This window comes from Microcebus murinus, chromosome 6, assembly GCF_040939455.1.
Source record: "Microcebus murinus isolate Inina chromosome 6, M.murinus_Inina_mat1.0, whole genome shotgun sequence".
Taxonomy (NCBI): Eukaryota; Metazoa; Chordata; class Mammalia; order Primates; family Cheirogaleidae; genus Microcebus; species Microcebus murinus.
Genome location: NC_134109.1, coordinates 30,223,905 through 30,238,420, shown reverse-complemented (window position 1 = coordinate 30,238,420; position 14,516 = coordinate 30,223,905). Strand labels below are relative to the sequence as shown.

Genomic DNA, 14,516 nt, shown 5'->3' with positions numbered 1-14,516 from the left:
TGGAAATCTTTGTTAAAAATGGAATGCTGTTTTGAGGATGATGGGGAAAATATTCATTTAGGATCAATTAGAATTGTCCATCTTTAGACTAGCTTTAGAGTTTGAGACAAAATTCAGTGCATTTAAACAAAAAAAAGAGATAATTACTTCAGATTAAAATGTTTTTAAAACTTCAGAATTTCTCAGAAGGTACCAGTTGTATAGCTACCATGTAAGAAATACTGTATTTTGTTTAACATAAGTATCTCACAACTTGTGACAAACTTCTTTAATTAATTCTAAATGCTATAACAGATATTTTATGTTCATTTGTCTAAGAAGAAACTTAGGTCTCTACCCCTAGTCTCTTCTTGCAGGTACTCTTACATGTTCCTGCTTGCGTCTCTTTCCAAACATATTCCTTTAGCTATGGCATTATTGCCTATGTCAGTGGTTGGCTTGAGTACTTTACCTGAATACAAAAATCATCAACCTCCCAACTATAAATATGAAGGCAGCCAATATAATATTTACATTTCTTCAGTAACACACCATTGCAAAAATTCAGATTTCTGTTATGGTTATTTTGGCATATGTCCTGTATCCCCTATTAATTTGTAGGTTTATAAAAGGGAGGTGCATTTCATATACCTCTTTCTATGCTACTTGCCACAGAGTCTTATACATGGTAGATACTGAATAACCATTTATCAAATGAACGAGTAGTTACTGATTCCAAGAGCCTTTACAGGGAAGACTTTACTGACTTCTCTAGGACTAGGACCATTAATTTACACTCAAAGCTCAGAGCTTTCAGCTGTATCTTAACTATATGAGAAGCAGGATAAAATGATATATTAGAACCATTCTAAAGGTGAGGCTTTCTATGAAAAATATCTAATTAAGAAGAAGCACAATACAAAGACCTCTTGTGTAGTTTTAGCCTTTCTTAACTAACAAAGAGATAATCTTTCAGCAGAAAATATATATATGAATAAAGATATGAAAAACCAGCCTAAAAGAGAAAAACAGAAAATATCTAAAAACTGTAAATGCTATTTGTTTGACTAGAACTTAGAGAAGAGGGTTAGATTGAGAAATTTACAAAGTAATTATAGCAGTAATGAGTGAATTCCTAACCTGGTTGTGATTGATAATCTATAATTTATCTCTAACAATATTAGCATGTGTTAATATGAAATGTTCATATTAAATCAGTTTTTAAGAACTTTCTCTTAGTAGCTTAGTAACTGTAGAAGTTATTATCATCCTGGAAGTCATTGTATTTTTCCTAAAAGCCTCATATATTTTTTATTTTTGCATTTAGGATCATTTCACTTCTCCAGATGAGTATGACGACCCTACTGTGCTCTATGAAGCCATTGTGTCTCATGAAAAAAACCTCGTAATAGCCCATGAAGGGGACCCTGCATGGCGGAGCGCAGTCCTTGCCAATTCTCCCTCCTTGCTTGCTCTGCGGCATGTCATGGATGATGGCACCAATGAATATAAGATCATCATGCTCAACAGACGCTACTTGAGCTTCCGGGTCATTAAAGTACGTTTTGAGGCATTTATTTGTGTCTAAAAAAATGGAAGTTGGATAACTTGACCCAAACTTTTAAAAAGTGAATGAAATTTTTCACAGAAACAAAATGACCATACCATAATACATCGGTGGTTTTTGTTTATGAGCACTTAATTTGACTTATTTTGTTAGTAATTCTGTCCTCTGAAATTTTCTCATGTGCTATAAAACCTTAAAATTTTTGGCGTATTTCAATTTTGGCAGTGTTTTGTCCATTATATGTCAGGTCTAAGTATCTATCATACATGTGATTTGGGCAACATCTCTTTTTAAACATCTAATGGCTTTTTAAACATCTTTAGGAGGCTTAATTTCTGAACTTTTATTTTTATAGTTTATAATTATTTGTTTTTATCTACATTATTTAGTCAACCCCCAGATGTCACATTCTTTCAACTCTTAATTTGTTACATCTCATTTCTATAAAAAAAAATAGTAAAACAAGCTGTTATCTTGTTTAACAAGAATCTGTTATCTTGTTTACCAAATTCAGTACTTTGCCAATTTAAAAAACTAAATGGACATCATTTTACTTGATACTTTAACAAGACAGCAGGAAAGGGAGCTCTGTAGGTGCTTATTATTTAACAACCTGCTGATGACAAAGGAAAACTGGTTAACTGTCACTCAAATGTGACCTACTTATGTTTCCTGCTTTTCACAGTTGGGTATTATAATGTCTTTTATATTCTGCTCTTCTGATGCAAATATTGTTCTTGGCCCTTTAACCTAATTCACATGTGTTCTGGTTTTCAGGTGAATAAGGAATGTGTCCGAGGTCTCTGGGCAGGGCAACAGCAGGAGCTTGTTTTTCTACGTAACCGTAACCCAGAGAGAGGTAGCATCCAAAATGCAAAGCAAGCCCTGAGAAACATGATAAACTCATCTTGTGACCAACCTATTGGCTACCCAATCTTTGTCTCACCCCTGACAACTTCTTACTCTGACAGCCATGAACAGCTTAAAGATATTCTTGGGGGGCCTATCAGCTTGGGAAATATCAGAAACTTCATAGTGTCAACCTGGCACAGGTGAGCCATGGGGTTGCAGTTTTCAGTAATGGTGTATCATGACCCTTTTATCTAGACAAAGCACATTAGCATCACTGGGGAACTTGTAGAAAAAATACAGATGCCATGTCACAATATAAGCCTATTATATCTGAACTTCAGGAAGTATTAGGTCATTAAATATGAAATGTCCAATTTTAAATCAAAAGTTTACTTTATGATATCTCAAACAAGAAGCAGTACAGTTAATCAGAGTATGCACTTAAACTGTCAACACAGTTTTGCCATCTTAACAGTAGTTTGTTTATGCCAACAGCAGAGAAGCCTGGAGAGTGAGTAGTGGTGAAATCGTGAAAGGCGTTTTCCACAGCTTGTTGAGAATTGACTATTTTTTCTCGCAAGAAGTGGTCTAAAGCCTGGAAGAAGTGGTAGTTGGTGCAAGGTCTGATGAACACAGTGATTGGCAGAGTTTCCAAGTCTAGCCTCTGTAATTTGAGCAGTATTGTTTGTTTGACATGTGGTCAATCATTGTCTTGCAAGAGGATTGTCCTGTCTCTATTGATCAATCTCTGCTACTTAATCATCCTCCTCTTTTTGTCCACTTGGTTGCAGTAGACATTGCTGTAATCAATTGACCAGGTTTCATGAAGCTATAGTGAATAATACCAGCGCTGGACCACCAAACAGACACCATTAGCTTTTTTTGATGAATATTCAGTTTTGGACTGTGGTTTGGCTCTTCATCTTTATCCAACCATTGTGCTTGTGATTGTCAAAAGAATCCATTTTTCATCACATGTAACAATATGGTGACCTTTATGTCATGACAGCAAAGAAAGGCAAGCTTCCAGTCAGTTTCTCTTCTGATGCCCCTTTAATTCTTGTGGAACCCATCTATCCAGCTTCTTTACCTTGCTGATTTGTTTCAGATGGTCCGATATTGGTGCAATAGTAATGTCAAACCTTGCTGCTAGTTCACATGTAGGTTGAGATGGATTTGCTTCCACCATAGATTTCAGCTCATCATTATCCACCTTGGTTTCATGTCACCCACATGGCTCATTTTCTTTTCTTTTTTTTTTTTTTTTTTTTTGAGATAGAGTCTCACTCTGTCACCTGGGCATGGTGTCAGCCGAGCTCACTGCAACCTCAAACTCCTGGTCTCAAGCGATCCTTCTGCCCCAGCCTCCCAAGTAGCTGGGACAACAGGCTCATGCCACTATAATTTTTCTATTTTTAGTAGAGGTAGGGTCTCACTGTTGTTCATTCTGGTCTGGAACACCTGAGCTCAAGCAGTCCTCCTGCCTCAGCCTCCCAGAATGCTAGGATTACAGGTGTGAACCACCACACCTGACCCATGTGACTCATTTTCAAGATTAAAATCACCAGAACAAAACTTCTCAAACCATATATGTACTCTGTGTTCATTAGCCACATCCTTCTCAAGCACTTCATTGATATTTAGAGCTGTCTGCGTTGCGTTGGTTTCACAGCAGAACTCATGTTAAAAAATAACTCAAATTTTTGACTTGTCCATGGTTTCACAAAAATTGCTCTAAAAAAACTTTGAAAGATAATCTCAACCCAACACATGTGTTTGAAAGAATGAGGATGTACCTTCACAATAAAAAGGAAACAAGAAGTGTCAAAGATATCAACTGTCAAACTTAGTATTAATACTTAAGGAAATCAGACATTTCATGCTTAATAACCTAATAGAATCTGAGCATTTTTGTCTTCAAAATCTTATTAGATAAATCTAATGTACAATCCAGGTTAAGAAGCATTGTTCTGGTATTTGGTGGAATTTTGAATAATCCCCTTTTCTTTGTTTAATTTTTTTGACTTTTTATTGCATATTGCCACTATTAGAATGTATGGGCCAGCAAACAGGGCAGATTAAGAGAAAAACATAAGAAACATGCAAGTTGATTCCCTTCTTCTATTTTAGCATCTGTTCCAGCACAAGGGGAGCACTCTGCACATGTTGGAACTTCTGGTTGTACAATCTAGAGATACTACTGTCTTTTTAACAATTCAGTACCACCTAAATCTCAAATCTGCAGCGTTTTCAAGTATTCACATGAATTTTTTCTCTGTTGTTTGTCTAGTGAATTATGATGTCTTATGTAGGAACATCATAGTTTCATGGCAAAGAAAACTTTTAGAGCATTGTTTTTAATTTCTTAAGAATTATTCAGATTCTTAAACATCAGAGCTTAAGAAAAATAGAATCTGGTGATTAGAGAAGCTAATGGGCTCGCTGTCAATCCTTAACCAAACACAAAGAAAAGAAGCCAGGGAAGACATTTGCTTTTTTCCAGAAAATATCTGTTGTGCTGCCATTACCTTAAAGAAGTCTTTCCTCCTAAGAGAAATGGCCAGCTGTCTTGGTTTGCTTAGTCACCAAGCAAACCAATTTTTTATGTTAAAAAAAATAAAAAGGAAAAATGATTGCAGCAGCTCTCTTCAAGTGTGCTGTATTAACAGTATAAATAAATTAGATTTTCAGGGGTTGTATACGTCAGAGTCACTGAACAGACACTGGCAAGAATTCTGTTTCTAGCTGTGATCTTAATGGTACAACTGTGTTATATACAGTTCTTTATTATGGTATAGGAAAGATTATAGTGTATATGAAAGTGAAGTAGATTGGAAAGATTTGAAGTAGTGAGTATAAGAATGGTATCGTTTTAAGCCATACAGACATAACAGACTTTTGTTCCTAATATTGATTCCACCATCAAGATTTTCAAAGGTGAACATTAGTACCATTAACAGTTCAGAATAGCTGGAAAAAGAAAAAAATACTCATGTTGAAGTGATGGTGGGATAACACTTCCTACTCTGGTATTTGTTCCTAGGCTAAGGAAAGGTTGTGGAGCTGGATGTAACAGTGGTGGCAATATTGAAGATTCTGATGCTGGAGGTGGAACTTCCTGCACTGGTAACAATGCTACAACTGCCAATGATCCCCATAGCAACGTGTCCCAGGGAAGCACTGGGAATCCTGGGCAAGGATCGGGAGCAGCACTCCATCCACCTGTCACATCTCATCCCCCGACGCTAGGTAATGTGAAGCAAGGTTTTATGTGTAACATTAGCCTCTTAGTCATGGGGGCCAGTTAGTATGTTGTATAAAGAAGATTATATATGATCTGCCTGGAAAAAAGAGAAATAGAATATTTTGTTTGATTCCCAGATATACATTATGCCATTTATTTATATTAATCATTTTTTTATTTATATGTATCACATACATAATCCTTTTAACTTGACATTTGACATGAATAGTCAAGGCATTAAGGATTCCTTGAAAATATTATTTTTAAAGGCTAATATTGCATTATTATAATTTAACTTCTCTTCCGTTGGACAATGACTTGATTTCTTCTTACACAATTTTGTAATAATCTTTGTACATAAATCTTTGTAATCACTTATTTTCTTAGACTAGAGACTTTAAAACTGGTATCATTGGGCCCAAACTTAATGAGAATAAGGCTTTTAATATATAATACCAAAAATCTTTCCATGAAGTTTTTTTTTTCTTTGTACCATTTGTTACTTTCACCAGTCTTATATAGGAATGCCCATCTCATAAACTTTCACTAGTCTTGAGTATTGTCAATTCCCACCTCTGCTCCCTATTTGCTCAGGGGAGGTAAGAAAAGGGGTGGCCTTTAATTTCATTGTTTCAATTTACATTGCTCTGATCCCGGAGATTGGAAGTTTTTAATGAGTTTATCAGCTGCTCCTCTTTCTGAAGTGCCTATTAAAGTATCTTGCTTATTTTTCTGTTTGGTTATCTTTTTCTTAATTGATTTATATTTTATATCTAGGATTTGAGTTCTTTGTCATTTTTCTGTACTAAAAATATCTTTTCCCATTCTGTCCCTTGGCTTTTCATTCCCTTACTATGAAAAATGCTTGTCTTCTTTCAATGAGAAGTTTTTAATTTTAGTGTAGAACAGTTAACTAATCTTTTCCTGTATGATTAGTATTTTTTGTATCCTATTTAAGAAAATGCTCCTTATCGCAGGGCCCTCAGAATATGCTTTTACAAATTTACCTTTGACGTGAGATCTACACACCACCTGGTTATGCAGTAGAAATCCGGTTCCGTCTGCTTCAGTACAGCTGGCCAGTTAATCCATCCAGCGTTGTCTCTCCCACACTGCTTCACATGGATCAGATGAAGTTTTAAGACGTTTACTTAAATTAAGGAAGAAAAATTCCAATGGAATTGGAATGAAGAGTCTTAAGTAGTTGTGTGATCAATATTGAATTTTTTTTTTTTTTACTTCTAAGTGAAAACTTAAAACTTTCAATGTACCTTTTTAAATGATCTTTTTGCTTACATTTATTAGCTCCTTTTATTTTCAGGTTAAAGTACATGTAGCTGTGTTTTCAATATAATTAATGATTATTTTCTAAACTTTACCTTACTGTTATGAGTCAGGAAGAAGACAAGGCTAAAGAATTGTATCAAGCCACTTGAAAAAGGGTGCAGAAGAACCTACTGTGCAGCATCACTGATAACTTGTATTTAGTAGTAATCCCTTAATGTATATGAAAATCACGGTATGGTGTCCTCTGTGTCTCTCTAGGCAGTGTGGCTTGTCATTGCAGTAGATTGAAAGAGCAGTAATATTAATACTATACCTTGGGAAATAGAGGTTACAGAGTATGACACCTAGTAGGTCCTTAATAAATATTTCTCTTTTTTTAATTGGCAAATAAAAATTGTAAATATTTATGTTATGCAACATTATCTTTTGATATATGAATACATTGTGAATTGATTAAGCCTGGCTACTTAACATACCCATCACTTTATATACTTAATTTTTATGGTAAGAGTATTTTAGATCTATTCCCTTAGCAGTTCTCAAGCATGCAACACTTTATCATTAACTGTAGTATTCACCATGCTCTACAATAGATCTCCAGCTCCTACTAACTGAAACTTTGTACCCTTTGGCCAACATCTCCCCATTCTTCTCCCTGCCCCTGACCCCTGTCAGCCACCAATCTACTCTCTGCTTCTGTGAGTCCAATTTTTTTAGATTCCATGTGAGTGAGATCGTGCAGTATCTTCTTTTTTTTAATTTTAATGAACATCTCACTGATACACAATTTGCAGTATTTCTTAATGAATATTTCTGATTGTCTCGTTTTCATAAGATATTTCATTACTGATATATTAAAGAGGTATTCTTGTTATTCTGAAATCTTTCTGTGAAAGATATTGTAGAATTTATCTCAATCTAAAGTCCTGATATTTGCTGTAAAATACTTAATTATATCTTTCTTGTGCCCCAGAATGTGAATTATAAAAAATTTTAACAAATAAAAAATTATAAAAACCACATAAGAAAACAAATCTTAGATATCTGGGGGTTTGCTTTTTTTTTTTTTTTTTTGATAACTTTGAAAGTTTTAGATATAAAATTCTTTTTTTTTTCCTCTTAATTTTTACTTTTTGCCTTTCTCCACATGCTCTAATAAATAGTAAGTTCTATCAGCTCAGCAAGTAATTGCTTAAGGGAGAGAGTCTTACAAACTACAAACAAAAGCATTGTATTCCCTTTGAGTGAGTGCTGTTACTGTTTCTTCTTGTAGGCACCAGCCACAGCTCCCACTCCGTACAGTCGAGCCTGGTCAGACAGTCCCCTGCCCGGGCCTCGGTAGCCAGCCAGTCTTCCTACTGCTACAGCAGCCGGCATTCGTCTCTCCGCATGTCCACCACAGGATTTGTGCCTTGCCGGCGCTCTTCCACCAGTCAGATTTCACTTCGAAACTTGCCGTCATCCATCCAGTCCCGCCTGTCCATGGTGAACCAGATGGAACCCTCCAGTCAGAGCGGCATGGCCTGTGTGCAGCATGGCCTCCCCTCTTCCAGCAGCTCCAGCCAAAGCATCCCAGCCTGCAAACATCACGCTCTCGTGGGCTTTCTTGGGACAGAGGGAGGTCAGAGCAGTGCCACTGATGCACAGCCAGGCAACACCTCAAGTCCTGCCAATAATTCACACACCAAAAAGGGGGAAGTGATTTACAGAGTCCAAGTAAGTAAGCCCAGAGGTCATCTGGTGCTGTTTTTGTTTCTCGTTTGTGTTTGTTTATTATTTGTTGTATGCAGGACCCTTGTGAAACATCTTATCTCACTTAGTCTGAAGACTAGACTGTTTTTGAATGTTGGGGAGAAAAAGTTTTTGTCAGGTTAAAAGCAGGCCAGGCATGGTGGCTCATGCCAGTAATCCTAGCACTTTGGGAGGCCAAGGCTGGAGGATCGCTTGAGCCCAGTAGTTCGAGACCAGCCTGACCTATATAACAAGACCTTGTCTCTACAAAAAATTGAAAAGTTAGTCTGGCATGGTCTTGGGTACCTTAGTCCCAGCTACTCGGGAGGCTGAGGCAGGAGGATTGCTTGAGCCCAAGAGTTTGAGGCTGCAGTGAGCTAGGCTGACACCACTGCAACAGAGCAAAGCTCTGTCTCAAAACAGAAAACAAACAACAAAAAAAACTGTAAACCAGTTTTGCTGTGATAAAATTTTTTCCCTATTCAGCCATTGTAATAAAGTCTTCCAGTAGGCTAAAAGGAATTCAGGAGGTGGCTCTTTAGATTTTTTTTTTTATTCCTATAATGGAATAAAAATATTCCATTATAGGAATAAAAAAAAAACTTGAGACACAAAAAGTCCTGTGAAAGAAATTTTGTTTGGGAATATATAATTCTTCAACATCAGGAAGAAAATGAATTGGAAATGATTCATATTTATATACAATATAGATTGTGGATCCCAGTCAAATTCTGGAAGGGATCAACCTGTCAAAAAGGAAAGAACTACAGTGGCCTGATGAGGGAATTCGGTTAAAAGCTGGGAGAAATAGCTGGAAAGACTGGAGTCCTCAGGAGGGCATGGAAGGCCATGTAAGTTCTTTTATGAAGCCAACTGTATGGTGGTGTGACTTTTTTATAGTCTGACTGAGTTGTGTGCATGGTTTAAGCTGCTTTACAGTGAGGGATAAAAGTTCGTGGGTATATTCAAGGTCTCTAGCACTAACTTCTTGTTTTACTCTAAATCATTAGGTGATTCACCGATGGGTGCCTTGCAGCAGAGATCCAGGTACTAGATCCCACATCGACAAGGCAGTGCTTCTGGTCCAAATTGATGACAAATACGTGACTGTAATTGAAACAGGGGTACTAGAACTTGGGGCTGAAGTGTGAGCCTTTGTTTTATAACTGTATTTCTTTTTCCCTCTCAATTCCAAGACATTGGAAAGAGAGGAGCAAGCAGAAGATGCCTGCAGGTATCGCTTTGGTCCTCTGTGGGAGAGACTTGAAAACAGTGAGCTTGGTTCAGCACTTCTTCTTTGCCATTCATCCTGACTCCTGTCGCTGTCTCCATCCCCAAATAAAGCTGGATATTTTTTTAAATTAGCTGCCAAGAAAACATTTTGCATGAAGGATAAAGTTCAGTTAAAATACATCCTTTAAAAAAAGTTTTTCCTATGCATTGCCTATGCTTTAAATCAACAAACTCTTCATTTCTAAACTACAAGCTCATATTTTTCTAATTTCTTTGCCAAAAATAATTGCCATGTTTTGTCATAGAACATGAAATCCATTTACCTTGATTTTTAAAATCAGACCAGTGTAGAAACACATTCAGTTTGACATATAGTAGTATAAAAGTTTAATGTACAGTGAAAGAGACTATGAACAGACATAGATTTATCTTACTCCTTGAGCGCTAAAAACTTTAATGAAAAATCTGCACTAATTTTTTACAACAATGCACTAAAGTTTGAGATTTCTTAGAACATTTATTTATATATAAAATAAAATGCCATTATTTAAATTGCCTTTGGAATTAACCCCTTCCCTTTCCTTATAAACATAGGTAGCAGAAACTGTGCTGCTCACTTTTCTGTTAGTAGTCTGTACTTCATGCCAGTACATTGGATGTTTTCTTTAAAATGAATCTGAAATCTCAAGATAAAATAGCTTCGTTATTGACATTTCTCGGAGCCACCAGTCAGTGATCGGTCACGTGAACACCACTGCCAGCTACTGTGTCCACATTTCAGATGAGCTCCACGTGTTCTGCTTCTCTCTACCTGGGGCGAGCTCTGCTGGGGTCACTTCTGGGAAGAAAATACTTTGGCTTTTCAAAGAAGAAGATGAACATCCAGGAATTTAAAGAAAGGATCAATTGCCTTTTATTTATTTTAAGAGTTCCTAGCTCTTGAAGTCATTTACATGCAGTTCAGTTAATCAAGTAAAATTTTTTTCAAACAAAATGTTCCAAATGGTGCAGTTCTTACTGTTGTAACCTTCTTTAATAATTTTTCCCCCTCTTCTTTTTCTATTACTTGAATTTTATTTCCTGTAATTTATAGTGTGTAGCTGTAATTTGAAATATTTATAACTGTGAAATTGACTTAATTCTTATGTTGTTGCAGAACTTAAATTTTATTGGTTTTTTAAAAAGCATGTATTCAGGGAAATATATTACTCAGATTTACAATTGGGCTACATGGGAACTGCAATTTAGATTTAATTTGCAACTTAGCATTTTTTAAATCCATAAGAAAATTTTCCATTTTGGTGTGGAACTCCAAAGAACATTGTACATCTTCTCTGAGCATTTAGGAGCAGCCATCTTTCTACCCCCTGTGAATAGAAAGTAAAAAGAGGCAGGTAAAATTAACTTTAATAATATATTCTATTTAATCCAATATATCCAAAGTATTACTATTTCAATATGTGACACTAGCCATATTTCAAGTACTCAATAGCTACATGTGCCTAGAGGGTACTGTATTGGACAGCACAGGTTTAAAGTATCTTTTGATGAGATGACAGAAGAGAGAAGCTGTTTTTCCTATTCTGATATAGATCTCACAGTGTAGCATAACATTACAGTAGAAGGAATGAGAACTGAGAAAGTAAATAGCTACTGTACCGAATGCATTTCCACTTCAAAACCTGTTTATTTTCTTTTTATTTCTAATTTTAAGTTTTTGTGGTCATTCAGAACCTAACGTGCCTTGTGTTGACGTTTCTGTAGACTTCACACTTCGCAAAATTTACTGTTTAAAAATACTTGTCAAATGATTTACTGAACCTTTATACAAAGGTACCCTTTCTAAATTGACCATTTAAAAATGTACTTTCTGGTACTGTTATTATATTTTGTATTTGCCTCATTTTGGCAAATCTACAGTATGCCATTAAAGTTCAGTATTGGTTTTGGGTTTTTTGAGTTTTTTTTCCTGAAACAGAATATATGATCTATCTACGTACATATATATTTAAAATCTTCTCAAAGGAACTATACTCCATGATGCTGGTGGGTTGCTTGTTCCCTTTCTGAAGTGAATATTATCCTTTCATTGCCTAGGTAAGAGATAAGTGCAACCTTTTCACTCTTAGATGAAAGATAATTCATTTTCTCGCACAGAATCCAAAAATTTAAAAAAAAAAAAAATCTTAAGATGATTTAATCAGAAGAGGTGAAATTTTTGTTGTTCCTAGCCCCTCCTCCAAAAAATTGTTAAACACATCACATACTCTGAAAAAGTCATATTTCAAGTGTCAGATTAGGTTTTATATGGAGCATATATATTGGGTTTTGATTTGGGGTAGCAATTGATAGACATTTTTCTCTGTTCCTAGCCCCTCCTCCAAAAAATTGTTAAACACATCATACTCTGAAAAAGTCATATTTCAAGTGTCAGATTAGGTTTTATATGGAGCATATATATTGGGTTTTGATTTGGGGTAGCAATTGATAGACATTTTTCTCAAAACAAGTTAAATTTTATTATATAACTCTTTAGTGAATTTATAAATTAGAAACCCTAAGATCTAGAAGCCCTGTTATTTTTAAAGTCTAAACTGATAGTCTTTTAAAAATTATAATACTTTTCTAATAATTGCATCAGGGTAAATGGTGATAATTGAAGAAAGATTCATGTCTTAAAAATAATTTGTTCTGAATTATTATATAAAAAGAAACACCTAAACAACTTAAGTGATGAAAATTAATAAAATTGATCATAAATGTCTTATTTCTCCCCACCCCGCAGAGAATAGTGAGCTACTTGCTTCAATTCTCTGCGTAGCCTTCTTCAGTAATGTACAAGACTCCAGTATACATTAATGTCTTCAGTTCATAATTGCCAAAATTTTGGCTTCCATAATTTGAAAATAAAAAGATACAATTAAAACAGTAGTTTTTAATTCATTTCCTTTAAATAGAGTTGCATGATTGAAATCTTTCTGCTTTTTTCTTGTTTGTTTGATTTGATTTTTCCCCCATTTCATGAAAAAGGTGATCCTAGAATGAGTTGTTAATTGTTGCTTTTTTTCCTTTTATTTGCTTTTATTCAGTGGCAGAAAACATTTTATAATTTCTAATTAAGGTTTTGGTTCATCTTCCAATATACACCTTGGTGTGAACTCTCTTTTTACACCATTTTCAACACTGTATAAAACTTTAAATGTTGACTTTTTGCTAAAGAACTTTAATTTTTCCAAGAATCTAGGTTAATATAAGATGTTCTAGGTTAATATAAGATGTTGATATTTAAGGAACTTTGGAGAGTAGGTGGTGAGGCAGTATGTACATTTTTTAAGATAAGCAGATTAATTACTTTTTAGGAAATTAGCAAACAAAATCAGCATTCTGCCTTCTTTGGGTTTCCATTACTAGAAGATTAAATTCCATTAGATTTGAAGTATTTTGAAAAATATTTCAAGTATATCTGAAATACTTCTAATTTTTGAAACAGAAGTAGTCAGACAATATTCCTATACTTAGACATGGAAAATTACTCTGTGTACTAAATATCAGACAATGAAAATACAAGTTTTATGTAAGAAAGTATAACTTAAGATGTATTTTTCTTTCTAGATTAGTTTATTTTTCTGTCTCATATCAAAGTATAAGAAACAGCCTCACATCTAAGCAAAGGTAACTTAGCCTTAATGAGTCCCACTTTGCTTCTGAGCAGCACACTCCTGCCTCTGCTTAAGCAAGTCTCTGGTGGGTTGCTGTATCAAGTCAGTAGTCCAAAACTGCATCTTTTAAACTTAGGACTCACCCAGTTTCTAATTTTTTCTTTCCTCTTTGCTAACTTTGAAGTGTTCTCCCTCCTTAAGTAAATATGTGACTTGATAAAAAGGTAATATTAATTTTGTGTGAGACTTCTTTGAACTTACGTTTACTAGCTACAAACTACAAACTGCTGTCCAGATTGTTAACTTTATATTTATTTTAATTTTTCATGAATTTTCATGGACAAAGCCCTTTCTGGTTTTTTGTTGTTGTTAAGTCTTCAGTATTCATCCTCATTGTTTTTTGTAGTGTAATGTAATTTATATAAAGTTACTTTGTATGGACATAGATCCAGTTAATTTTTTCTTTTAATATGATACATTGTTCAAAGAAGATACAAAAAATACCCCTTTTAATTCTAGAGGATTTTCCTTTAATTCTAAGAGCAATGGAGAGAATAATGTCAGTCAAGGCTAAGATGGTACATGGAAACTGTTAATGGACTTTGAACTTTCTGTTTCAGTGTTATGTGTAGCATACTAAGTATTATTGGTCTGGAGGAAGAAGAAAATTAGATACTAGGCAGCATAAATTTTAATATTGTGTTGAATGTGTGTAGCTTTTTAAAACTAAGTATTAAAAAACTAACCCTTCTTTTTCTTCATTTCTCTTTTGTTAAAAAAAATCTGGTTGATAAAAATCCAGGCCTTCTCATTTTTAACCTGATAAATGTTTAGGTTAAGAATTGTGATTGAAAAGGATTTTATTATTATACAAATAGGTCTGGTAGGATATGAGTGGAGTATTAATTTTGCTTGAAACAGAAGTATATTTTCTGCTTTGAATCACCAGAGTCATCTGTCAAGA

The 14,516-nt window shown here is 34.8% G+C and overlaps 1 protein-coding gene across 8 annotated transcripts in view; it reads left to right on the top strand.

The window, feature by feature from the left end:
• The window catches only part of PCNX1 (pecanex 1), a 160,918-nt gene extending 150,894 nt beyond the window's left edge, over window positions 1-10,024 (top strand). For 6 of the 8 annotated variants that reach the window (XM_012756122.3, XM_012756131.2, XM_012756130.3 and 3 more), the window contains 6 exons: window positions 1,307-1,537; window positions 2,324-2,598; window positions 5,442-5,647; window positions 8,203-8,645; window positions 9,371-9,511; window positions 9,671-10,024. In XM_012756122.3, coding sequence (XP_012611576.1) covers window positions 1,307-1,537; window positions 2,324-2,598; window positions 5,442-5,647; window positions 8,203-8,645; window positions 9,371-9,511; window positions 9,671-9,811 — 1,437 coding nt within the window. In that variant the 3' untranslated portion in view covers window positions 9,812-10,024. The remainder of the gene's footprint in view (window positions 1-1,306; window positions 1,538-2,323; window positions 2,599-5,441; window positions 5,648-8,202; window positions 8,646-9,370; window positions 9,512-9,670) is intronic. The other 2 variants (XM_012756124.3, XM_012756125.3) reach the window with 2 other exon arrangements.
• Window positions 10,025-14,516: the final 4,492 nt, after the last annotated feature.